This window comes from Symphalangus syndactylus, chromosome 7 (assembly GCF_028878055.3).
Source record: "Symphalangus syndactylus isolate Jambi chromosome 7, NHGRI_mSymSyn1-v2.1_pri, whole genome shotgun sequence".
Lineage (NCBI taxonomy): Eukaryota > Metazoa > Chordata > Mammalia > Primates > Hylobatidae > Symphalangus > Symphalangus syndactylus.
In genome coordinates this window covers 92474336-92502119 of record NC_072429.2, presented here as the reverse complement: position 1 = coordinate 92502119, position 27784 = coordinate 92474336, and the positions used below count along the sequence as shown (strand labels likewise).

Genomic DNA, 27784 nt, shown 5'->3' with positions numbered 1-27784 from the left:
CTCTTATTTATTTATTTAGAGTCAAGGTCTCACTTTGTCACCTAGGATGGGGTGCAGTGGTGTGATTTCAGCTCACTTCAGCCTTGACTTCCTGGGCTCAAGCAATCCTCCCACCTCAGCTCCTCAAATAGCTGAGACTACAGGCACGCACCACCACACCCAGCTTTTTTTTTTGTATTTTTTGTAGAGGCAGGGTTTTGCCATGTTGCCCAGGCTGGGCTTGAACTCCTAAGGTCAAGCAATCTGCCTGCTTCAGCCTCCCAAAGTGCTAGGAGTGCTGGCATAAGCCATCGTGCCCAGCCAGAGCTGTCTCTTCTTATGGCCTGCTCTCCCTGGGCAAAACCTGTGTACCACTGCTCCGGAGCTGGGGGTGGGGACAGTGGCACACTTCTTTCAAAATGACACCCTTGTTTTATGAGCAGCATGCTGGACAGGGGCAGTAGCACCTAGTTTTCTTGGCTTGCCTCTTCCAGTGAGCAACATCTGTCCTATAAGCAAGCCAGGGCAAAAGCAATTGGGGCCTAGTGTTTTCAACCTGTCATGTCTAGGGTAGCAGTAGAGAGCTGAGTGAAGGACGGGAGTCCCCAGCTCTTTGGCTGTACTCACTGAGAATTTAGCCTCTGCCACATGGAGAAGGGGATGAGAGAAACGCTGGCAGCCTGAACTCTGGGAGAGACTGGGAGCTGGGGCTCCATATTCTTGGCCACCCAACCTGCAGTGGATCTTCCATCACATGGAGTTTGAGGGTAGTGGGAGGCAGGGAGCAGATCAAGTGTCGCAGACTCTCACTGTCCAAAATTTAGTAGATTTACTTGAATAAATACTTATTCATTTGCTCTATGTCCTCTGGACAATCTCCAGTGACTCTAAGTGTTGGGGTTTTTTTCCTAATAATTTTCACCAATTGCTGATGTTTCATTGGGAAGCAGGTCCGAGAAACTTCTCACACCGCCAGTCTGGAATTGGATCTCCAGTACTTGTGTTTGGTATTTTGCACAGAGGCACAGAGGGAAAACACAGTTAAAGTCAGGTTGGGAGCCAGAGAAGAAAAGTGAGGGGATGTGCTTTGGCTCTCCAGGTAAAGATGGCAGAGCACAGGTACAGCTTCTTGCTGACTACACTCAGCCCATCTGGTACACTCGTCCAGACTGAATATGCTTTAGCTGCTGTAGTGGGAGGAGCCCCTTCAGTGGGAATTACAGCTGCAAATGCACTGAGAAGACACAGAAATCCATTCTGTATGATGAGCAAAGTGCACACAAAGTAGAACCCATTACCAAGCCTAGTGGTTTGGTGCACAGTGGCACAGATCCAGATCAGAGTGCTTGTGCATGGGATTCAAAAACAGCTCAGCAATACTGTAATATCTGTGTACCAATGATAACGACAGGAAGCAGCCAAATGCAGATAGGCAGATAGGCGCGGGTCCCCAGTGAAACCCCACCTTCAAGCCAAAAACAGCCTGAAGGTTGACAGACCAGACTGCTGGTCCCAGATGAAACCCACAACTCAGAGTGAAAACTTCTGTTCTTGTTTGCCTGCCCTTTCCCAATCGATTCTTTCTGAATAATGCCTTTTAACCAATCAAATGTTGCCTTTTCCAATACTACCTATGGCCTGCCCCACCCCTATTCTGAACTCATAAAAGGCACTGGACCTGGCCATGTGGGGAGGAGAGAACCCCCCAACTGCAGGGCTGGGGGACCACCCACCACGTCTCCTCTCCACTGAGAGCTGTTCAGTTGCTCAATATAATTATTCTCCCCTCTCCTTGGGCACAGTACAATAGCTCAGGAACCGCCGAACGCAGGTACAAGCTATAACACAGGTGAGCTGGGGCATGCCAGTGTGGCTGAGCAAGGCCCGGGTGAGGCATCACCAGCTGGGGGTCCCTGGCTTGCAAACTGACTGAAAAGAAAAATCCTACATCATTTTGGGGAATCACCCAGGATACCTGAAGGGTGAGTAAATGCGGACGTAGACACTTCACTTTTTTCCGAGGCTTCTTGTCCTCAGACTCTTTTCTGAAGGCAGATGAAGCACCAAACCTCTGGTGAGCCAATTAAGAGCAATGGCGCAACTAAGAGGACAGGATGTTGGAGAGGACCCCGACACCCCCACCTCCGTCATCTCTGGGGTTGGGAATGTCAGCCTCATTCCAATCCAGTCTTTCCTACAGCATTTTCCTTCTTTTTTTTTCACAGATGTCATAGCACTATCTCCCTTACAATGTTAAGAGTGTTGTTGCAAACTACAGAGATATTACTAGGTGGAAAGAGCGTTTGGCCCAGCCATCAGATATGCAATTCAGAACAATGCAGTTTCTGTCTATTCTTAGAGGCAAAGAGGAAGCACAGATTAAGAATTTCTCTCCCTTTTGGAGGAACTCAATTGCATAGATCAAGAGGCTTTTTCCCCCAGGCACCTTCCCCACCCTGCACTTAAGCTGTTTTTTTCTTTTCTCCACCACGTCAGGAGTTAACACAGTCCCGCAAATACAGGGAGCTTTTTCTATGCTAGAGGATTTTTTCCTTTTGAAAGGCATCTTACTAGGCCAGGACCCCAATTCTCCCTTTCACTCCCTTGTTTGAGGAAGACTCAGTTCCATGCTTTACCTTAGCATTGGGCTTATGATAAGGAAGCAGTGAAGGAGCAGCCCCACTGGCTGATGGCTGCAGTCTGGTGAGGGTCGTGTAGGACTTAATTTAATGCATCCACGAACCCTCTTGAGGCAGCTTCTTGTCCCAAACTCAATTTGGAGCTTCAGGTTGAATTCCTAGAAAGGAAAACTACATCAGAGTGATCCAAAGGCAGGCGATAACAGAAGTCAAGGGGCACAGCACAGGTGAGCATGACTAATTCCTGCTGGTTAGCTCCCCCAACCCATTTCATGGATAAAGGTCATGCTAGCATCCATGGAATAGATGAGATTACCAAGAGGAGGGAGGATAGGACAATGTGTAGGTGAATGCGGATAATTCCTACCCACTAGGCCTCCCTGTTAACATGGGTAAAAGCCACATTGGCACCAATGGGTGGCACCCTGCTAAGGTCACCAGGACCTGGGGATACAAACCCCAGTAAAATCCCACCTTCAAGCCAAAAACAGCCTGAAGGCTGAAAGACCAGACTGCTGGCCCTGGATTAAACCTGAGACTGAGTGAGAACATTTGTTCCTGTTTGCCTGCCCTTCCCAATTGATTCTTTCTGAATAATGCCTTTTAACCAATTGAATGTTGCCTTTTCCAATACTACCTACAGTGGGCCCCACCCCTATTCTGAGCCCATAAGAAGCCCTGGACCCAGCCACACAGGGAGGAGAGAACCACCCAATGGTGAGGTGGGGGACCACCCCCCGCATCCCCTCTCCACTGGGAGCTGTTCCATCACTCAATAAAATTCTTTTCCACCCTCCTCACCCTTCAATATCCAGCATATCCTCATTTTTCTTGGGTGCAGTACAAGACCTCGAGAACTGCCAAACACAGGTACAAGCTATAACACACGCAAGCTGGGGCATGCCAGTGTGGCCAAGTGAGGGCCGGGAGGGGTGTCACCAGCTGAGGATCCCCTGGCCTGCAAAGTGACCAAGAAGAAAAATCCTACATCACCAAGAAACCATTTCCATAGCTTGGCTGGTACAGAGAGTAGTTTCTGTAACCCAAGGACACACTCACTCAAGTGGTGTTTGTCCATTTGGAGTTGTTTATCTGTGGTTGGAATGAGGGATGACCATGTTTATTTCAGTCAGATCCATCCAGAGCTTACTTTGCTGGAAAACCACAGCAAAGAACCATGTGAATGGGAAAATGCTGAGAAAAGATATAATGAAGATCTGGAGCTTGAAGATGCATTCATATAGCTGTAAACCAAAAATAAAATTTTGAGGCCCCCCCAACCATCTGAATGGACTTCTTCCTCTGTCAGGGCACTCCTAACCTGAAAGACTGCTTCAGGCCATGATGGAAAGTAGGGGTCAGACAGGCCTCATTATACCTCTGTGGCATTAACATCAATACAGACCCTGAGTTTGATAAGAAGCATTTAGAGTCTATTCTCTCTGAAGCCTACTACCTGGAGGTTTCATCTGCATGATAAAACTTTGGTCTCCACAACCTCTTCTACAATCCAGACACTTCGTTTCTATTGATCCCAGGTCTTTAGATAAACTCAACCAATTGTCAACCAGAAAATTTTAAATCTACCTATAACTGGAAGTCCATCACCCCAACCTTCAAGTTGTCCTGCCTTTCTGGACCAAACCAATGTATTTCTTAAATGTATTTGACTGAAGTCTCATGTCTCCCTAAAAGGTATAAAACCAAGCTGCACCATGGGCACATGTTCTCAGGACCTCCTAGGGCTGTGTCATGGGTCCTGGTCACTCATATTTGGCTCAGAATAAATCTCTTCAAATATTTTACTATTTTACAGTTTGATTCTTTTTTTCAATACAGCCATCTTAACACCTCAAGGAAAGCTCTGAAGGGCAAATGACAGAGGATAACATAGAAGTTGGAATCTGCAATGAAGCTGATTTGGAAGATTACTCCAACTGAAGTTAAGGATTACTTGGCTGTCATAGCACAACAATGAAATGACGGAACAATCTGGAATTTCAGATAATCTATCTACTTAAACATGTTTATGGCTGGGCGTGATGGCGCATGCCTGTAATCCCAGCATTTTGGGAGGCCAAGGCGGGTGGATCACCTGAGGTCAAGAGTTCGAGACCAGCCTGACCAGCATGGTGAAACCCTGTCTCTACTAAAAATACAAAAATTAGCTGGGCTTGGTGGCAGATGCTTGTAATCCTAGCTACTTGGGACGCTGACCAGGTGGAGGTTGCAGTGAGCCGAGATCGCACCATTATACTGCAGCCTGGGTGACAGTGAGACTCCGTCTCAAAAAAAACAAAAACAAAAAACATGTTTAAAATATGTTCTGTTTTTCAGACTTTTCAAAAACTTATTTCTACGTGGTTTAAATGGACTAATGTTTCTAAAATGACACTTGTAAATCATAATAATAAACCTCTTCCCAACAAAAAACAAAGAAGTGAGAACTTGGCAGCCCAAATGAATCTGTTGGTCATGGTTACTTACCTCTGGGGGACTTTGTGGTTCAGCTCACTCTGGAATTAGATCACTTCTTGGCTGAACTTGCACTGGCAAAGCTGTGAGCAGTGATGCATGACAGCCTAGCCCCATTGGGAAGCATGTGATGGCATAACCAGCTTATTCTTCGGACCAGAGATAAGAAAGGCAGTGGGCTAGCAAGAGACAGCCAAAGTGGGGTGGGAGGGAGCTGGGAGAGAGTCTTGGCAGGGCAGGAAGCTCAGCAGTAGATGAACTAGGAAGGGTCAGAGGCTAGGTTTCAGGCTGGTAGTTTTTGTTTGTAAAGTATTAATCTGCCTACTTAAAGACTCTATAAAGTGGAAGTATCACAGTCATATTCTGTAAATTTCCACTAAAAAATGGAAATTCTCTCTGCTACTAAGAAAAGAGCAAAAAGCATAAAAAAAATCAAAATCCAGTCACTTAAATTATTACTACTTTTTAAAATATTAAAACTAATTCAGTAAAAAAGAAACCCAACAACTAAATGTTAACTCAGATTATTAACATAAAAACATTGAAAAAGTAAGATATGGCTGGGCACGGTGGCTTGCGCCTGTAATCCCAGCACTCTGAGAGGTTGAGGCGGGCGGATCACAAGGTCAGGAGTTCGAGACCAGCCTGGCCAGCATGGTGAAACCCCGTCTCTACTAAAAATACAAAAAATTAGCCAGGCATGGTGGTGCATGCCTGTAGTCTCAGCTACTTGGGAGGCTGAGGCAGAAGAATTGCTTAAACCCTACAGGCGGAGGTTGCTGTGAGCCGAGATCGCACCACTGAACTCCAGCCTGGGCAACAGAGTGAGACTCCATCTCAAAAAAAAAATAAATAAGATATTGGTTAAATGTATTTTGGCATGTCCAAAAAATAGATTACTATGTGATTGTTTTTAAAAGATATTTGTTATATATTAGTAAGTGGAAAACATATCAATCATATCAATATACATGGTACAATCTGATTTTATTTTAAATGTATCTATGCATAGCAAAAAATATGGGAGGATAGGGCGAGCATGGTGGCTCATGCCTGTAATCCCAGCACTTTGGGAGGCCGAGGCAGGCAGATCATGAGGTCAGGAGATTAAGACCATCCTGGCTTACCTAGTGAAACCCCGTCTCTACTAAAAATACAAAAAATTAGCCGGGTGTGGTGGCAGGTGCCTATAGTCCCAGCTACTTGGGAGGCTGAGGCAGGAGAGTGGCGTGAACCCGGGAGGCAGGGCTTGCAGTGAGCCGAGATCATGCCATTGCATTCCAGCCTGGGCAACACAGCAAGACTCCATCTCAAAAAAAAAAAAAAAAAAAAAAAGGAAGGATAATAGTAAAAAGAGCTTCGAGAGCATTTTTGTCTGTTGCCAAGCCTTTCATGTATACATTATTCCATGTAATCCTCACAAAAAGCCCGTGAAGAAAGTACCATTGTTAGCCCCATTTTATAGATGAGGAATCTGAGGCAACAAAAGGTAAAAATGTTTCCAGGAAGTGGTCAACTTGAGACACAAATCCAGGTAAACTTGTGGGTAAGCCACTGTTAATTCCACTCTCCTACCCTGTCTCCTGATATACATGGAATTGTACACAATTGTCATCACTGGATAGCAAGATAATTGTTGACTCCGATTATCTATTAATTATGTTTGCTTACATGTATTTTCTAATTTTCTACAATCAACACTTAGGGTCTGTCTAAATGATAGAAATAAAGCCTAAAATTTCTTTTTTAAACAGGCTGAGAATAATCAATCACATTCCACCTGGAAATTAAAATAACATTCATGCCCAAATCTAGACTTTGTTTTGAGCAATCAAAAAGATGGACTCTTATGCCTCTCTTTTTAACATAAAAATCTCCATTGCTGGAAATGTTGACAATTTAAACTTATTTACTTAAAGTAAGAGGAGAGACTTGACTTCAGGAGAAGTAAAGTCATTATGTGCTTCTGGAAAGAAAGAACAATTAATACTAAAACTATTTTAAAAATTAGATAATTGCTGGATCATACCTTTAAGAAATTGTAGGGAGGGAATATCCATTAGGAAAAATGTTAATAAAACTGGAAAGTCTTTCAATTTGGTAGGCGTGTTCTGTAGCCCAATTAGAGCTCAGTGTATAGAGCACCTTGGACATAATTATGTAACTCCATCTTAGAAAAAGACTCCCAGCCTGGGCGACAGAGCGAGACTCCGTCTCAAAAAAAAAAAAAAAAGAAAAAGAAAAAGACTCAATTTGCTTTTTTTTTTTTTTTTTTTTGAGATGGAGTCTTGCTCTGTCATCCAGGCTGGAGTGCAATGGTATGATCTCAGCTCACTGCAACCTCCACCTTCTGGGTTCAAGCGATTCTCCTGCCTCAGCCTCCTGAGTGGCTGGGATTACAGGTGTGCACCACCAGGCCCAGCTAATTTTTGTATTTTTAGTAAAGACAGGTTTCACCATGTTGGCCAGGCTAGTCTCGAACTCCTGACCTCAGGTGATCTGCCCACCTTGGCCTCCCAAAGTGCTGGGATTACAGGCATGAGCCACTGCACCTGGCCTCAATTTGCTATTTCATAGGGGACTTTGTCAACAAGGATAAGATGTTTTGCTTAATAAACAGAAAATAAAATAAAAACTACATTCAACCAGATAAAGACATAACCAAGCATACTCTTCCACTATCAGTCCTCACTAGAGGACTCTGGTCATAAAAAGAGCAGGCCTTCAGCAGCTCCAAACGGCCATCTTAACTGACACTGTCTTGCTGTCACTCATAAGAACTCAGAATCTGCCACTGAAGCCTCTGCCACATGAAAGAGTCTTCCTTGAAAGTCCTATCAACCACCCAACCCAAACCAGGAGATTCTTTGCATCTTCCTAGTGCTCCCTGGAGTGGTTTGTTAACCAGACCTATTCTTTTCCAGTCCTAGTTCTCCTACTTCTTTTCTCTTGATTTTAAAAAATACTTTGTGGAATGTTTAATCTATTCATTTATATATTGATTAAGTGTACTATTATGTACGGTCTGCAATGTTGACTGACTTGTGAAGTGGCTTGAGCCTGTGTGCCCACAGCTCTGACTCATGAGTGAACAGGAAATACTAAGGAGACTCACCTCTTTGGGAACTCCATGCCGCTTGTGGCTTTTGTGATTGAAATAGCATCAATAAAAGTCTTACACTGTGGGAAGACACAAATGTGCATGAACCTGGTTGTTTCTGACCTTGCACCACTCATGAAACTCAGGCACTGGGCTAAGTGCCAAGAAATAGAGAGAAAAAAAAAAAAATCTAGCGCCCGACCACAGGTGCTTCTGATCTGTGGTTATTATCTACTGACTACAGAAAGCTGAATTAGTAGCTTCAATTCCATTCCCTGTTACCAGATATTTCCAGGACAGGAAGTCGTAGAAAGCTTATTAAATGAGTAATTAAAACAAGATTTCAAAAGATTAAGACTTTTTTTCTTTCATGGAAAACTTTCTCTCAGTGGAAGGCCTTTGAAACTGGATCAATGCCCATATTTCTGGGATGCAATTCATCCTACGTTAAGTTGTTACTTTTAGGTTGTGTCTTCCTAACACTGATTTTAATTTGCCTTTCAAAGAAAGTAAAAGAAAAACTAATGACTCAAACAATTGTCATACATATAATGTGATGAAATAAGTTAAATCGGTAACCTAGTAGCTGGGGAAATGAAGAAGGAAAAATGAGGAAGCTCGGAGTCCATTCCGATGCAGTGGAAACTACAGTGTGCTTTAGTTTCCCAAATTACCAGGGAGAGGGAACAGATGCCTGTAACCAGGCAACAGATGACGCACTCACATCCCACCCAACCCCCACTCCCGCCTACCCCACCCCATTTATAGGCACAGAACCCTGCCTACCCCACCCCATTTATAGGCACAGAACCCCGCCTACCTCATCCGATTTATAGGCACAGAACCCATAATGGGAAACATCAAAGAGGACATAAGGAGCCTTGAATGTTAAGGAGCCTGGGGAATAAAGGGAAAGGTTGACTGGCACCCACTGACTGGCTTGTGGGAACCTGTGAGGTATTGCCTGCATCCGGCCGGAAAGAACTGGAAGACACCAGAAGAAAGAGAGCTAATTTGCAGCACTCAAGTTCAGATCATCACACTTCAGGTATAAAAGTGACACATGAGAAAATGTGCTCAACACCTTTGGTTGTCACAATGAGAAACCACTTTATATCCACTAGAGTGGCTGAAATAAACAACATGAATACCACCCAATGTGAATGAGGATGTGGAGCAATGGTAAACTCTCATATATCGCTGGTGGTGTTGTAAAATGGCTCATACATTTGGGAGAATTGCAGTTTCTTTAAAGTTCCACATACAACTACCCTATGACCCAACAATTCCACTTGTAGGTATTTAGCCAGGAGAAATGAAAACATATGCCCACAAAATGACTTATGCAAGAATTATTATAGCAGCCTTGTCCATAATAGCCAACAACTGGACAACCCAAATATTATCCAGAGGTGAGTGGATAAACAAAGTTAGTACAGTCAAACAATGGAATATTACTCAACAACAAAAGGAACAAATTATTAAGATGCACATGTATAAATCTCAAAAACATGATGCTGATATAAGATTCCATTTATATGAAATCTAATTTCTATGGTGATAAAAATCAGCATGTGTTTGCAGTTGCAGGGAAATGCAGTGACTGGAAAGGGGCACAAGGGAACTTTCTGGGACCATGAAAATGCCCTGGATACTCTGGGCACACTGTTGAGAGAGCCCTGCTCTACAAGGAGCAGTAAATAAAAAAGAAAACAAGAAATTGTCTTATATATTATTTTGATGGTGGTTACATAGGTGCACGACATTGTTGGAACTTATCAATCCTCTAAGATCTGGGCTTTTTATTGCATGCTAATCTTACCTCAATTTAAAAAATTATAATGACATATGACCTTATTTTACAGTCACAGGCCAGTGAGGCCTGATACATTTACATTATATATCATTTATTTACTAACCATACTATTAATTCCTGTAACAAAACATTCGCCTAAAATGATTTTGAACAGCTTTCAATAGATGTGTTTTCAAATATCGAATTTTAATGTGTAAATATACCTGCTGAGAATCTCAAGGACTAGTAATAGCAAATTAGCAGAAATTACCCAAAGTGAAAGTGATTTGCGGGGGGTCATGGGTTGGCTTGTCAGCTGCTCCTCCCGCAGTGGAATTCCCTTTCATTGACAATCTAGAAAACTGGAGATGCTTTTTTTAAAAAACATAAATAAGACCACAAGGCCAGGCACGGTGGTTCACACCTGTAATCTAGCACTTTGGGGGGACAGGACGATCACTCGAGGTCAGGAGATCAAGACCAGCCTGGCCAACATGGTGAAGCTCTGTCTCTACTAAAAAGATAAAAATTAGCCAGGCATGGCGGTGCAGCTACTCGGGAGGCTGAGGCATGAGAATCGCTTGAACCTGGGAGATGGAGGTTGCAGTGAGCCAAGACTGCACCACTACACTCCAGCCTGGGTGACAGGACTGTCTCAAAAAAAAATAAAATAAAAATAAATAAAGACCATATTATACAATTTGATTTGTTCTACTAAATATGTCTCAGAAGTCTTTTCATGAGAGTATATATAGATCTACCTCCATTTCTTTGAACCCAAGTGACCTTTAAATATGTGACTTATTTGGTCATTGAACATCTTGTTTACCAGGTAATCCAAGTTGGAGACACAGTCAAATAATCAGTGTCTGTGTGACCAAACTGTAAAATTCTCAAGAGTGTAACAAATTTAACTCAAATCTTAGCATCTAAAACAACAAAGTTATTTCTCACACAGTTTCTGAGGGTTTAGAACCTGAGAGCAGCTTTTCTAGCTCAAGGTCATTCATGAGGTCACAGTCATGCTGTTGACTAAGGGTGCAGCCATGAAGATGTCACTGGAACTGCAAAACCTGCTTCCAAGTTCACTCATGTGATTGTTGGAAGAAGGATTCAGTCCCTTTCTCCATGGGCCTCTCTAGAAGGCTGCAGACAGCATGGCTCTTCCTAGAGTTAGTTATCCAAGAGCAAAGCAGTGTCCAAGACAGAAGCTGCAGTGTCTTTTTATAATCTAATATCAGGAGGGCCATCCCATTGCATCTGCTGTACTCTAACCCAATCCTAGGAGTGTATTGACTACACAGGATGTAAATACCAGGAGGCAGGGGTCACTGAGAGCCATCCTGAAGGCTGGTTACCACGTATCCCTAGTACCTAAAACAATGAAGCAACCCAATACACACTTGCTAGATTGGACTGAACCAGCCTGTGGCTGGTAATTCAATCCAGCTGTCATGGTCCAAGACTTTGATGGATGGCTGGTAGGTTACTCAAGTTCAGTGGCTTTTAAGTTGCCCAATACCTGAGTAGTGTTCAGTAAGTGTACTATAGTAGCCAAGGAACTGAGGGGAACAAAAATATGACTATGTTTGAATTAAATACCAGGTTACTAAATTTGACTGCAGACCCACGAATGACTAATGGCAATATGCAAATCACACAGATGTTCTCTTGTTTAACCATCAACACTTCCTCACTTAAATTAGTCTACGCTCCTACCTGTGAGTGGCTAGAAGCCAGATCTCAGCCTGGCACTGGTCCAGCTGACCTTCCTTTGTCCTTCTTCCTCCCACACCTGCCCCCACCAACTCTTGCATCCCATGCTTGTCTTGGTTGGCCTCTGCCTTCTCAAGCAGTTCTGTCTCTAAAGTTTTGCTGGCTGCAAAAGTCCTCCAGAGTGACTGTGTATTTGCTTAGGGCTCTTCTGTGCTGTTCCTACCTTTCCACCTCATCACCCACCACAGCTCCCTGCCAGTGCATGTTCTACCCATATGAAAGGCACTCAGAGCCCTTCAAACACGAGTTCTGCCTTCTTCCAAGAAAGTCATCCCTCAATTCTTCTCTTTTTTTTTGTTGTTGTTGTTTGTTTTTTGTTGAGACACAGTCTTGCTCTGTCACTCAGGCTGGGGTGCAATGGCACAATCTCGGCTCACTGCAAGCTCCACCTCCCGGATTTAAGTGATTCTCCTGCCTCAGCCTCCCAAGTAGCTAGGATTACAGGCATATGCCACCACGCCTGGCTAATTTTTGTATTCTTAGTAGAGAAGGTTTCACCATGTTGGCCAGGCTGGTCTCAAACTCCTGACCTCAGGTGATCCACCCACCTTGGCCTCTCAAAGTGCTGGGATTACAGGCGTGAGCCACCAAGCCTGGCCCCTGGATTCTTTTCTGCCTGGCAAACCCTTTTTCCCCTTTAAAATCTCTGCTCAAGCACTGTCCCTTCTAATGAAACTTCCCCGACTCTCTAGGGCCTGCCTTGTCACTGTGGCACATCAGGACAGAGTCACTCTTTTTTCTGGATTATTGTTGAAATTTTGTATTTGTCTGAATATCTGAATCATCCTTAATTACCAAAGGGTAATTATTATTTTATGCAATGGTAATTTTCCCTCCAAACTGTGAGCTCCTTGAAGGCAGACCCTACCTTTTAACCACCTTTCACCCCTAACACGTATCCTCAGTGCCTGGACAATTGAAACGGGGCACTAAGAAGCATGTACTTGCGTACTGCAATGCACTGCTAAGTGAGAAACAACTGGTTCTAACCTATAAAACCATAATTCTGTTTTTTCTGCACCCAGCTCACTCCTTCCATCTGTGGGGGGCTCCATTCCTTGTGTGCTATGTTAACTGCTGGGCTATGTCAATCTTGGTTTCTGCTTCTCAAGGAATCCCTTGCTTATTGGCCACTTAGGCCTCAGGCTTTCTCGATTCCAAAGGAATCATTCTGGTTACATGGAGAGGCCAGGCAGCATGCTGTGTTGATTAAACATGCCGGCTTTGAAATACACAGACGTGAATTTGTTTGGTGTGTGATGCTGGACGTGTTACCTAGCCTCTTTGTGCTGGATAAAATAGAGGATATAATACTTCAGCTTGCTTTGAAGCTTATGTTGGTCAGGTCTCAGCAAGAAACTGACTTCACCCTAGATGTTTCAAATGAATGGATTTCTTATAGAGATTTGAACAAGGGTAAAGCAACAAACAAAGGATGGTGGGGCACCAGGAGACTAGCAACAGTAGAAGTCATTACCCTCCCTAAGGCTGAAAGGACAAAGGAAGAAAATAATGTTACCTGGGCCCACTGAGGCTTGGAATCATGGAAGACAAGCAGTACAGTGTGAGGGTTACAGCTAAGGCCGGAGATGCAGCCCACAGCATGGAGGGAATAAGGAAGAAATATCCCGGCCTCTCTCTCATCCCACCCTCTGATCATCTGCTGGTGTTACCTGTTGGTTGAACTGAAATGGCAATCAGGAGGCAAATGAGCCCTGGGAGCTACAGCCTATAGAGTCTGGCTTCCTGGTCCACAGAGCAGGGCGGGGACAGCCAGAGAAGGGATTGAAGGGCCAGACACTAGCTGGCACAAGGATAAAATGAGAAAATGTACACAGTGTACTTTTCACAGAACCAGGCACATAGTAGGTGCACAAGAAACAATGGTTGTGGTTACTGTTAGTATTAGTATGGCTGCAACATCAGTGTGTTTTCTGGTTATGCCCGGAGCCACAGGGCTCTGACTTCATGGTCAACAAGGCTCTGCTTTAATAACCCTCATTCTCTCTGGCCTGCTCAGTCTCACAGCTGTCTCTACTGACACCATGGCCTTAACGATCCCATCTCTGTTTTCATCAGGCTAAATTAGGCTATTTAACTTATCTACAGGTTTGGAGCAAAGAAAAGTAATTTCTAAGCAAAGTTCTTTGGAGAAAACTATCCTTCTGGGTACCACAGATCCCTTTCCATATGGTCAGTTTCAAAGACTTTCCTTTTTGCTTATCTAATGGACCAGGACTAAATGGCCATGCTAATGTCAATTGCTGCTGCCCTACCATAAAATATGTGCATATAAGGGTTTAAAAATATTTTTTTTTTTTTTGAGACGGAGTCTTGCTCTGTCGGCCCAGGCTGGAGGGCAGTGGTGCGATCTCAGCTCACTGCAAGCTCCGCTTCCCGGGTTCATGCCATTCTCCTGTCTCAGCCTCCCCAGCAGCTGGAACTACAGGTGCACGCCGCCACGCCTGGCTAATTTTTTTGTATTTTTAGTAGAGACAGGGTTTCACTGTGTTAGCCAGGATGGTCTCGATCTCCTGACCTTGTGATCTGCCCGCCTCGGCCTCCCAAAGTGCTGGGATTAAAGGCGTGAGCCACCATGCCTGGCCTTTTTTTTTTTTTTTTTTGAGGCGGAGTCTTGCTCTGTCACCAGGCTGGAGTGCAGTGGCGCAATCTTGGCTCACTGCGGCCTCCACCTTCCGGGTTCAAGTGATTCTCCTGTCTCAGCCTCCCAAGTAGCTGAGATTACAGGTATGCGCCACCATGCCCAACTAATTTTTTTGTATTTTTAGTAGAGATGGGGTTTCGCCACATTGGCCAGGGGGCTCTTGAACTCCTGACCTCAGGTGATTCACCCACCTCAGCCTCCCATAAGCGCTGAGTTTACAGACATGAGCCACCGTGCCCGGCCAAAAATGATTTTTAAAGTCCTTTACCTTGCTACCATTGAGCTCACTGCTGTCTTTCCGGTGCTTTGCTCTCATCCTTGTCACTGGTCCAAAGTATTAGGATCTGGTTCTCCCTGACCCCATTACTGCCTCTGTAATCACTACAGCAATTGCCAATACCATTCTTTCCCTTCCCTCACTTTTCCTGTTTTTCCCAGCTTAGGTCTCTTGTCACATTTCCCATTCTTCTCAGTGTTCACGCTGGAAGGCTGGTCTCTGAGGCAACACTGCCAGCAAATAAAACAGTTCCTGGCCTTCAAAAAGACAATCTGGTTCATCACTACAGATGAGATAAAATCTTTAGTTGACTCTTCTTGACTGCTTGTTGCTAGTGCCCAGGGTTTGTAAGTTTCTGAAAGGCTGAATGTGATCACTAACCTCACACTTCAGTATTTGTGCACTGAGCATCTGTTACAAGCAGAAAGTCAGTGAACTGGGTATGTTTTAGAAAAGCAGAGAACTGGCTGGGCACAGTGGCTCACGTCTGTAATCCTAGCACTTTGGGAGACCAAGGCAGGCAGATCATCTGAAGTCGGAAGTTTGAGACCAGCCTGACCAATATGGAGAAACCCTGTGTCTACTAAAAATACAAAATTAGCCGGGTGTAGTGGCGCATGCCTGTAATTCCAGCTACTCGGAAGGCTGAGGCAGGAGAATCGCTTGAACCCAGGAGGCGGTTGTAATGAGCCTAGATTGCACCATTGCACTCCAGCCTAGGCAAGAAGAGTGAAGCTCTGTCTCAAAAAGAAAAAAAAAAAAGAAAAGAAAGAAAAGCAGAGAACTCATGAGTTTGGGCAGGATCCTAGATGGAAAACTGTCTCCTCCACCCGCCTTTGGGTAGGGGTAGTAAGATAAACCAAGATGAAACATCCAGTCCTTTTGGAGCTGGGTACCTGATACTCACAAATAGCAGCTACAGTTCCTGGTGGACCCTCAAAGGAACGCTTCTCTCATTCTGTGCATAGGGAGCTTCTGGGAGTCAAGGGTTGGATGGGGACCATTTATGAACCTAAATATTGGCTAAATAACTGAGCCTAAATTGTGTGGACCTTAATATACATGCATTGGATAACATTTTCTTTTCTTTTTTTTTTTTTTTTGAGACAGAGTGTTGCTCTGTCACCCAGGCTGGAGTACAGTGGTGCGATCTTGGCTCCCTGCAAGCTCCGCCTCCCGGGTTCATGCCATTCTCCTGCCTCAGCCTCCCAAGTGCCTCCCACTACAGGCACCCGCCACCACACCCGGCTAATTTTTTGTATTTTTAGTAAAGACGGGGTTTCACCGTGTTAGCCAGGATGGTCTCCATCTCCTGACCTTGTGATTTGCCTGCCTTGGCCTCCCAAAGTGCTGGGATTACAGATGTGAGCCACCATGCCCGGCCATGGATAACCATTTTTAATGGCATATGGAGTATACAAATTTCATCATTCCTAATACATTTGTTCTGAAGACTTGTAATTTGAGAGCTATTTAGAAAACAATGCTATGCATTATGATTCAATCCAGGGTTATAAACTGCATTGTCGTAGGAACTGGACAGACAGGATTTAATAGGATTAAGCTTGGCTTTTAAAGTACATTCTGAAAGGGGAGGAAATGATTTTCACACTGTAACAAGCCAATTCTGATGCCATTAAAACGTCTTCATTTATTCAGCTTGTTTAGGTAGTAAAGGCACCACTGCATCAATTTTAACAGAACGTAGCTTTTGAAGGTCTGAAAAACTCTACAATGAATAGCTATTGCTTCAGTATTTATGAAAAAAGTCAGAATTAAATATGTCAACCTATAGAGAGGATACCAGTTACCTAGATCCTCTTGCTATACCCAAGGACAAACGAATAACCCACATTCAGGTATGTGTTTGACTAGTGAACATGGAAGCTCATTCTAAGCAGTGTTAACTTTGTTTAATGAAAGAAGAAATACTCAAGTCAGTCATCCCATTCCCAACAGTCAGCACTTCATCCTCTTCCTTTCTCATCCCTAGTCATAGCTATGGCCAATGCAGTGATAAACCCAAACCATCAAAAACCAAGCTAGATGAGCTTAGGAGGTTGAGGTTGCAATAAGCTGTGATCACACCACTACACTCCAGCCTGGGTGACAGAGTGAGACTCTGTCTCTTAAAAAACAGACAAAACATCCACCAAGGTATAATTTGCCATTTTCTCAATTTGTCATTAACATAATCATCTACCAAGCTTAATGAACTCAACAAAGCTCTCAGTGGGAGAGGAACACAGAGGCCAATAGCAAAGAGCCACGCCTTAATCTCACCGAACTTTTCAGCATGAAAAATTCCCACTTGTTTTAAGGGCATTAAGGGTCCTATCATCAAAGCTTTAACATAAAACTTACCTGTAATCATTATTTGCAAAGTTAAAGCTACATCTTAACCAAACAGCATTTCTGAGAATTATTAATCTAAAATTTATCTTTAAAGGGGGGCAGGGGGAGACTGACAACATCCATCAATAGAGAATGGATAAATTGTGATACATTCAAACACTGGAATGCTACTCAGTAATAAGGAACACACTATGAATACAATCAACAACATAAGTGAATCTCCAAAAATTGAGCAAAAGTAAAACATAAAAAGTACATATGTGGGCCAGGTGCAGTGGCTTATGCCTGTGATCCCAGTACTTTGGGAGGCTGATGTGGGCATTTCACTTGAGGTCAGGAGTTTGAGACCAGCCTGGCTAACATGGTGAAATCCCGTCTCCACCAAAAATACAAAAGTTAGCCAGGTGTGGTGGCACATGCTTGTAGTCCCACCTACTCGGGAGGCTGAGGCAGGAGGATTGCTCAAACCCAGGAGGTGGAGGCTGCAGTGAGCTGAGATCATGCACTCCAGCCAGGGCGACAGAGCAAGACTGTCTGAAAAAAAAAAAAAAAGTACATGTATAATTTATATAAATTTCTAGAAGCAAAATTACAGTGAGAGAAGTGGAACGATAGTTATGAGGGGAGGGATTAACTGGAAAGGGGCATACGGAATTTCCTGAAGGAAAAGTTTTATATCTTTATTGGGGTGTTACCAAATGTTACATCACAAATTTTAAATCTGTGCATTTTGTTTAAATTATATCTCAATTTTGGCCGGGCGTGGTGGCTCACACCTGTAATCCAAACACTTTGGGAGGCCAAGGCGGGTGGATCACAAGGTCAGGAGTTCAAGACCAGCCTGACCAATATGGTGAAACCCCATCTCTACTAAAAATACAAAAATTAGCCAGGCGTGGTGGCACGCACCTGTAGTCCCAGCTACTTGGGAGGCTGAGGCAGAAGAACTGCTTGAACCCAGGAGGCAGAGACTGCAGTAAGATGAGATTGCACCACCGCACTCCAGCCTGGGTGACAGAGCGAGACTCCAGCTCAAAAAAAAAAAAAAAAAAAAAAAAAAATTTTACCTCAATTTTAACAAATTTGAAGTACTATGTATCTACTGGGTCTTAAAGTTAAATATAATCTACCATGCATAGGAAGCATCTAATCAATCTTGTTATTAAAAACCAACACAGGACATTCAGAAAGCAGATATGAAGCTTTAATTCACCCTGGGCATTTCTCCAACCATTCTGTACATTAAACTTTCATGTCTTCACACATATACATCTTTTATAAGACAGTTTTCTCACCAATATGGTACTCTGTACCATACCAACATTCCATTTAACTAGTTAAGGGTGTATTATATAACATGAACCACTGATTAAATATAAATACAGAAGTTGAATACATGGGTTAGAAAGTTTAAATTTTAAAAAAATTTAAGAAAGGCTAAATACCATGAAAGTTTACATGTATTCTTTAATTCTAGACACCGTATAACAGTGACAACCAATTACAATAAAATCACAATTGCTTTTAGATGACAGTACTTTCAGATTTCTAATACCCAATTACTTTCATTTCCACAATGTCAACTCCATGCTGCATTTTCATTTCTATAGAGTAGACCAGCTTCCAGACTGCAGACCAAGTTTCTTGTGTAATAATACTACTATCTTGATCATGACCACGGGAAACCAATTTCATATTCCCTGTACTATAGAGATGAGACATTATTTGGGGTACAATATGAAACTCTTTAGTGGTGGTGTTCAAGAACATTCAAATAGTAGCTGAAAATAGGGTTTGCTAGAGCAGTCCACATATTTCATTAAAACAAAAAGGCCCAGTCAAAACATTTAAAAATAAATATATAGTACAGCCTTTCCCTCTCCCAAATACTGCCCGGGAAAAAAGTTCCAAGCTGACTTCAAAAAAAAAAAAAAAACACACACACACAAATAAGAACAAAAACACCTCAAAAAATAAACATTATATGATATTCTGAGCAGCAATCTTCCTGAGTCTATTTTCAATTTAAACAAATTCTGCAGCCAATAGTACACTGATTCAGTATCCACAGTCCAGAAGGAGTCCTTGAACATCTAGTTCATATCCCCCCAAAATGTGAAAAGACTCCTAAACACCCAAGTTATTACACAATGGGAAGCTGATATTGGCTTGTATTAAAATCCAGGTGAATATCAAACATAATCACAGCCATTTTTTTAACAGTGATGCTAGAATAAGTGATGAAAATATGTGCACAGCTGTATACAGATCACTATTAAACACAGGAACAAAATGCCATTTGATGCATATCAAATAAGCTCCCAAAAAGCCAATTTGAATATATTTATTTCATTTACATTGATACAGTATTAGAAGGGAATGAATATAATTATGGAGACTGCTGCAAATATTTGATGCCACTAAGTGTTCTATTAAGCATCAGGCATGCACAGTAGTTACCTTTTAAAGTTTCTCATGTATATATCTTAACACATATATCTTAAGCTACAGTATGTTTAAAGCATTTAGTCATTTTAAACCCAAATATTTTAATTGACCTATGTCTAAATGGAGAAAAACAAAAACTTTCTCCTGTCTCAATACCTGATGGCAATATTAAATCTTACTCCCCAAACTGATATTTAAACTTATTTTATTTATGTCATCTTTAAAATTCCAAAAATAATGAAAAGTCTTATCACTACTAAATAAGAAGTACGATCCCCTGGCAGCAGTCTACCCACCACACACTTATGGCATGCCAAGCCTTTGGGGATTACAAAAGAGTGATGTGCTGGTGGCTACAGATGACAATAATTGAAGAGATCAGTCTCTTCTTTTTATTCTGGATCTCCTTATTTTAAACTAAAGCTTTTCATTAATACAAATAAAAAATCTTTTTTTCTTTATTTAACTTCAATAGAAGAGTAGATAAAACTAAAAACCCTTATTGTCTCCAACTGTGTGGCAAAATAGAAAATGTTTCAATTACATTAGGAAATCGGGTGAATAACAAGTATAGTTATTCCACTTAAGAAGCATTCCAGTCAAATAATCACAAAAACAAATTCAGATTGCTTGGATCTTGGTCATTTATGGCTTGAAGAACTGGATTTGAAAACCACTTCAGGCTAAAATAAATGTATATGAATAATGCATAGACTGTGTACCTAGAAAATCATGCAATAAATATATGTTCTCATGTACACTGGCATCTCAGTGAAGAAAGGGGTCTGCAGGTGTGAACAGTACTGTTTCTTCACTTTAACCAAGAGACTACACACAGTAAGATACTTGCTTTTGGCCTATTCAAGATCTTATTTGCCACGTCATCCTAATTTTCTCAGGTTGGTAAAAGAAGCCAATGTTTCAAGACACCTGTGATAAAGAAGTGACTTGCTTCAAGTGCAGGTGCCATGAAATCTGAGCTAGGCAGAACCAGACTCTCCTGACCCTGCCACCCTGCTGCAGTCAATTTGGAGTACCTGACTAGCTAGAGTATCAAAAGGATAAATGCTTAGAACGACCAACTGGAAATGTTTATTACAGTAGTATCTTTTTAAAAAATCTGCCCTTTAAATGTGTATCATTTGAGAATTGCCAGTGAAAGAGCCACTCACTATTCTTGGTTTTGATATGCCCCTACGACATGAGAATTGAACTGAACTACAATGATTGTAATGTCATCTCTGTACATTCGAGCAAGCTCTTCAGGAAGACTAAGCATTTTAGAGAGGCGCTCATGATCAACAGTCCCAAACTCGTTGTTGCCCACAGCGTGGCGAATGAGATGGGTTGCTGCGTTCTGATCCTCAAATACCGAGGACATTTTGGTTCTCCTTTCTGTTAAAAGGCCATGCATCTGTCCCAGAGTCACCTTGTAGCCACCAACAGCTATTGGCTGTTGGTGATGCATGCCAGTTAGGTACTCACCCACAATCCTAACCACATCCTGCCTATGCATAGTCTCCCACAACCCATCAGTAGCCAACACCAGAAACTTATCCTGTGGCCTTAATCGGTGGTAAGTTACCTCTGGCTCAGCAGTGAGATAAGGAGGTGTGTGATAATTAGGAGGAATAAACTTGGTATATTCATTGTCATTCAACTGGTCTGGGCCAGATTCTATCACTCTCTTTTGAAGGTCAATGCTCCATTTGAACTTTACATCTCCAAATGCCCTAAATGGCATCAGCAAGCCAAGCAGCCGATCCTGTTTCACGACACTCTTGGCCTCACTCTTTGGATGTTCCAATTTCAGCCGTTCTAGTTCTCTTTCATTTTGAGCATTGTGGTCATTAGACAGCGTGACTGCTGACCATGAGCCGTCCTCTTCCTGCACACCCAGCATGGCTCTGCTATCGCCAGTATTGGCCACATGAAGGTCAACACCATCCACATGGGCCACACAAGCAGTGGCTCCAGAAAATGCTACTCGAAGCACCAGGTAGTTGAGAAAGGAATTAGGATCACCAACTTGTGCCTCCAAGGAGATGTCATTATCAAGCCTCTTGAAGGCATTAATTAGAGCCTCCTTAACATCAATATCAGTTGACTCACCAGTGTTGAGGTCTATAAGCTCTTGCCAGTAAGTCCTCAAGCTGTTAAAGTACAATTTGGATGCCTCCTTACTAAAGTAATCATTGGGGTGCTTGTGCCACTGGAGAATGGGTAGCAGTGCCCGGCCACTCTCCACTGCATTTTCAATCTCTAGCAAAGTCTCATGGGGTAACAAAGAGACAGCAATATAATAAAAGAGTCTTTCACTGACTGCCTGGGAACAAGCACAACCTGCATGGCCATCAAAAACCCCCAAAAGCATCCCTCTGGTCTGCAAGCAGGTTGCTGCACTTCTCCGGTCCTCAATGGGTGCATTTGCAGGCAGCTGATTGCTGTCAAATCCAAGGATAGAACTGACATTTTTGCCATCAAATTCTGGCACTTTGAAACTGTATTCATTAGCTTTAAGGATGCTATTGACTTGTGGAGGTGTGAGGTAAAATTTCTGTGGTGTGGAAGCATATCTCCTTCCTTGGGTGTACTGCCACCAGTTCTCCTTTGGCCTGCAAAAGGTAGCATATGCTGGATGAGGTGTGTATCTCAGTCGACTCTGAGGTATGTATGATGAGGAACAACAGAGATGTTTGTGGTGGCAGTAACATGCAGTGCCATAGATCCTGCTCAGTTCACAGTTACGGATGAGAGGAAAAAACAGTTGAGTTGGTGCTGGCATGGCATCAGAGAACAGTGGCAGGCTGGAACTTCTGACTGGGATTCCTAGACAGCAAATTAGACAGATGTACACAAAGAAAAGAGTTACATTTCAGGATACTTAATCTAGCTTTGCCTTTATAACAAATATTAAGCAAGTCAATCTACATGTTAAGTCTTTGCTAGAAGGTACTACATTTTATACACACATCATGTACTATTTTTACAGGGTTTATTCTGGCAGGCACAACTCCCAATCATTCGTGGAACCACGACTGAACTCCTGGCTCCTATACTCAAACTTCAATTTTCTCTTTTCTTTGTCCTTCTTTGTGCAGTACAAACTGTGCAGAATGTACAACAGATTTGGCTGGGGAAAGCTGAGGAGATGAAGGTTATATAACATTATGCAGTAGCCGTCTACCTGACCAATCATCCTTCTCCCTCCCTATCCTTAAAAAATGCCTTGAAATCTCCCATTTTACACAGGGACTTCTTCCATTTATGAAGCCCCTTTACATATACCTGTGGTCAATTTTTGGCATGATTACACATGGCTATGACCAGAGGTGTTAAGATGCAGCCAAACATACGTGTATTTACGAATTACTTGTACATCATATACATATATGACTACAGTAATATGCATTGTAACATATACAGAAAAATTTCTACATAATTAAATAAAAAAGAAATTCCAGTATTTCTCTCCTGTACCCCAGTAGATGGTCTTGCAAAACTTGCTTCTGTAGACCACTGTGGCAATTTGCCAGGCTAATGGGCATAGGTCTGCCACCAACTCCCAAATAATCTTGGAAAAGTCAGCTCACATCTTTGAGTCTCACTCTTCTAACCTGTAAAGGAACACAACAGAGCAGATACTATCTAAGGCTCTTCTAGGATTCATGCCTTTATGCTTATGGAAGTGAGGCTTTTAAATAAAATTCAGGTTTCATTTATTCACTGTTGAATTCTACCGTGTCCTTCATGATTTAAAAAAAAAAAAAAAAGTTTAAGTATTGCAGCTCTAAAGCTTTGTTAGTAACATAAATGGTTTCAGCCCTAGAACTTAATTTACCTACTAACAATGTTCCCTGCTTAGCAGCTATAAGGAAAACCCATAGAAGTATTTTCATCTACTATGGATCCAAAGTAGAATTAACCCCCAGAAAAATGTTTTCTTGGATATGGTAATCACTCTGATTTGATCATTACACAATGTCTACCAATATATACATGCACTGAAACATCACATTGTACCCCATAAATATATAACATTATGTGTCAATTGTAAATTAAAAATAAATTTTAAAAGACCAAAAATGTTTTCTCTCACATTAAAAAAAAAAAAAAAAAGGTATTTACTTGCTCCAGGGAAGCAGTATAGTCAAATAATAGTCTAAGGTTTGGATTGAAAAGGTACAGCAATATAATTACAAACTTAAAAAAAATCCTATCACTCACTATATGCACTGAAAATAATTTCTGGGCATTTATTTGGGAAGTTTAATGAATATATCATTAATCTAGATAATTTAGGCGAGAAAAAAATCCCTCTTCTTCCTCAATAACATATATTTTCTCTGAATTCTTGAGATACTGCTTCAAAATAGTCATTTGTACTATAAAGAAACACTTTGGAAATACTTTAAACAAATGCAATAAACAAAAGGGAACATGGAAAATAAAACCATCTGAGTTAATAGCAACTATTCCTTCCCACGACTAAACAAATATCATAGCAAGTGTTAGCTATATATTATTTTCATGTACCTTTTTTGAAGAGTAATTTGAGAAAAAGTGATAAATCGGGGTAGAGAGAAGTAAACTAAACACTGATAATCACTGATTCTTGTTTGTTTCTGTAATATGCAAGGCATAAGCCAGCCACACAGATTCTCTTCTGCAAGTAGTAGAAAGTACCATCATTTTAACTGCACTATCTAAGAAGGGATTTGTTTACGAAAATGAAGACAAGATCAGGCAACAGAAAGTAATGGCTAAAATTTTGGAAATAAGAATCCGTAACTAAAAAAGCATTCTGCAATGCACTAATGAAAAACAGAAATTCCAGAAAAACAGGAATCCATCAGGAGTAACCATTTAAATAAAAGCAATTCAAACTGAATACCTGAAAGTCATCCAGAGGTTAAGTGTATATGACTGAGCCAGAAGATGTGCTCAATGTTGGGCCACATGACAGTGGCTTCCATACTTAAACCGTATCTCTTTTTAGCTTTGCATGCAGAAAGCGTATCAACTCAGTTTGTGCTTTGTATAAAGGTTTTCTATCATTAAAAATGTAAACTAATGTAATCTTAATGAATTTTTCTTCATAATTTTATGACTGCATTTGCTCTTTCTTTAAAACTTAAGAATCTTACAGAAAAAAACAATGAAAATGTGCCTGTAGGGAACGTAAATTGACTCAAAATACTATTTGTGTGTGGGGGGAGGGAGGGTTGATAGATGCATAACAGGGTTTGATTGTTTAATTAAGGAATAACAAGTCCAGGAAACCTGCACTTTCCTTAAATTCCTTTGTTTCGACATTTTTTTATACGGGGGGGGGGGGGCGGGGGGGAGGAGTTTTGCTCTTATTGCCCAGGCTGAAGTGCAATGGCGTGATCTCAGCTCGTCGCAACCTCTGCCTCCCGGGTTCAAGCGATTCTCCTGCCCGGCTAATTTTGTATTTTCAGTAGAGACGGGGTTTCACCATGTTGGTCAGGTTGGTCTCGAACTCCTGACCTCAGGCCATCCACCCGCCTCAGCCTCCCAAAGTGCTGGGATTACAGGCGTGAGCCACTGCACCCAGCTTGGTTTGACATCTTTTCTACTTTTGTAATTGACTGCAAAATGAATGAAATCTAGTGACAAAAAGCTAATGATTCACACAGCAGGTGCTTTTAATAATATTTATGTTCAAACATCAAACGAATTCTCCACTACATTTTTCCCTTCAAGGCAAAAGTTCTTCAGATTAAAAACAAAAAAATGAGAGAGTGAATTTTATTGACTCTATCTTTCAGTTATGCAGAGGCTTAGCACATGGACTGAGATTATATCCTAATGCCCCAACTTCCAACATGCCTTCAAAAGACAAAATTCCTAGGGAAGTTGGAATTTATGAAAACTGTGCTGTGATTAATGAGCGTTCTATCCGCATCGGTACAAGTGATACATTCTCTCCATCAGATCAGATACCCTTGGGAGTCAAAGTACTTTCAAATGCTTTCATAAATAAGTAAGCAATGAAAAACTCTTAATATCCTTCAGAATATCCACTGATTCAACAACAAGAAAACCCTCTACATCATAACTTTTGCTGACAAGCTTGTTAAATTAGTGTATAAGGCTCTTGATCAGGCAGTAAGAACAGCATCCAAGTACAACTGTTGGTAAAACAGAGCAGTGTCAAATTTGCAAGTTATTCCTGATCACAATTTTCACGGAAAAGTTCCATTCCATGATCTAGACTCAGCCACGTTGTATGCAGCATATTCATCCCAGGCAGATTTGGCTGATTTTGCCAACGACTAATAAAGAAAGATGCACTGCAACCAGAAACAGGAAAGAGACCCGTCCATTCTTACTGATGTGCTTAGCAGACAGAGCCTGTGCCAAGACATTTTTTCCACTCCATCAATAGACCCACGGACCAAATTAATTAGCAAATGCTATTAAGGCACCGACTCCGGAGCCCTTTAGCTTTGCAAAGCTTCTGATGTAAATGAAAAAGAAAAGCTATGCTAATCATTTAATGTGTCAGAACCCCAGTTTATGTAATCCGATTGCATTAAACACTCTACAAAAAGACCATCCGCGATTTTTCAACATTTTTCTGGAAATGCCTAGCCATTTCACAGCTCCTGCTATCTTTTTACATAAATGAATGATACGAAGCACCATGCCAGTACTTGTTTGATTAGTTTCCTTTGTCGCTACCTGAAAAATTGTACTCACAAAGGCATCAAAGCTATCCCAATCCAAGACGCCTTTGTCCCTTTTTCCAATCTATCTCATCCTTTAATACCACGCTGATCCATCTAAAACCATCCATACACAAAAATCTGTCACCATCCTTCCTGGGTACCCAACGCAGGTAGTTAAGTGAATACCTACCAATTCGTCTGGGCCCGGGACACACACACATTCTCCTGTCATCACAACACGGAGCCGACAACATCCACAACCCGCGCGGGCAGCAGCAGCGACAGCAGCACCGGCCCATTGAAAGCAAGGCAGAGATGCTCATTAGAGGAGGCGGCGGCGGGGAGGCGGGAGCGGAGGAGGGGCGAGGTCTCGCTCCAGCCCGGTGAATGGGCCGGGAGGTGGGGGGAAGAGGATGGAGGAGGGATAAAGGGGTGGAGAGAACAAGGAAGCCAACCAAACCAACCCACCCCGCTGGGGGAGGCAGAGCCAAGCCCAAGGCAGCGGGGCCCAGGCGCGAGCAGGGGCGCGCCCCGAGGGCCAGCCCCTCCATCCAGCCGAGGCGCGAAGCCCATGGACTGCAGCCCCGCCCGGCCCGGCCCCGCCCCACGGGTGCCCGTTTCAGTCTAGACGAACAGGGGACGGCCGGCGTCAGGCTGCCAGCGGGGCCAGCCCGGACCCGGGGTGCGTCAGGGAGACCCTCAGGCAGTGCCGCAGCCCTACAGCCTCCCTACAGCTCACTCTGCCGCGGGCCCCGCGGCGCCCTTCGTGCTGACAGCCGGAGCGCAGGGGCCGGAAGACGCTAGGGCTGCACGGCGGCCCCGCCCCCGTCCCCAGCCCGCCGACGGCCCCCAGCGCCGCCGCGCCCGCCCCACAGCCCCGACGCCCGGCGCGCACCTGGCGCTCCAGGGCTCGTCCCGCCCTCCGCACGCCCGCGGCCGCCGATCCGCGAGCACGCCCGGCGCCCCCTCACAACTTTGGACGGGTGGAGGATCCCGGATGGGGCGGCTCGTGGCAGGGAGTAGGGAATACGAACCGGGCACGGCAGGAGACCAAACGATTCTTCCCGACGAGGAGGGGGCGACAACGACGCCACCGCTCAGCGCGCTTTCCACGCAGCCCCCTGCAGCTCCCGGAGCGCGAGCCCTCACCCCCGGCCGGCCCACTCTGCTCCCCTACCCTGCAGGGCCACCACCCTGCCCCGCCCGCACGTTCGGGCCGGAGTGCTTCCCGCCTCCCGATTGGCTGCGCAGTGACGAGTGGGCGGGGAGGCGGAGAGGGCTGCGGCCGGGGGTGGGGCGGGGGCGGAAGAGGAGCGCGCTCCCCGCCAGCTTTGTGACGTCACGGGGGTCAGACAATCCCTTCCATTCGGCGCGAGCCGCCCATTGGTTCCCTGGGCCCGCTTCACGTGACCCCTCCCTCTAGCGAGTGGAAGGTGTGGCTGCGCGGCGCTAAGGAGCGGTGGTCTGCGGAGCTGGGCGGCGTTGGCGGAGCAGGCTGCGAGGTCGGGAGAGGGGAGGCGCCTGGGCCGGCTCCAGTGTCTTCGCGTGCGCGGGGCCAGAGGAACGGGCTGCTCCCCTGC

General features: G+C 43.5%; 1 protein-coding gene and 1 pseudogene across 6 annotated transcripts; one reads left to right on the top strand and one right to left on the bottom strand.

Moving 5' to 3' along the window:
* Positions 1–1084: 1084 nt before the first annotated feature.
* Positions 1085–4880, top strand: LOC129485844 (proteasome subunit alpha type-2-like; annotated as a pseudogene).
* Positions 4881–18243: 13363 nt separating this feature from the next.
* PDP1 (pyruvate dehydrogenase phosphatase catalytic subunit 1) lies at positions 18244–27486 on the bottom strand. Of its 6 annotated transcripts, none has more exons than XM_055286768.2 (3): positions 27239–27486; positions 26395–26429; positions 18244–22338 (listed from the first exon to the last, which is right to left on the bottom strand). In XM_055286768.2, exons 2-3 carry the CDS (start codon positions 26423–26425, stop codon positions 20681–20683), a joined length of 1689 nt encoding a protein of 562 aa, XP_055142743.1. In that variant the 5' UTR covers positions 26426–26429; positions 27239–27486; the 3' UTR covers positions 18244–20680. The 6 variants fall into 6 exon arrangements, with proteins under 6 accessions (XP_055142743.1, XP_055142739.1, XP_055142740.1 ...); XM_055286764.2 differs by lacking the exon at positions 27239–27486 and adding an exon at positions 26673–27001; XM_055286765.2 differs by lacking the exon at positions 26395–26429 and having other exon boundaries at positions 27239–27377.
* Between the last annotated feature and the right edge of the window lie 298 nt (positions 27487–27784).

What these genes read in the sequence shown, in the direction of transcription:
- PDP1 (XM_055286763.2), bottom strand. Translation starts at nt 26,527, where the DNA reads ATGAGCATCTCTGCCTTGCTTTCAATGGGCCGGTGCTGCTGTCGCTGC. An exon ending in TCCCGGGCCCAGACGAATTG is followed by an intron (nt 22,339 to 26,394) that starts GTAGGTATTCAC and finishes TTTGCTGTCTAG; the next exon opens with GAATCCCAGTCAGAAGTTCC.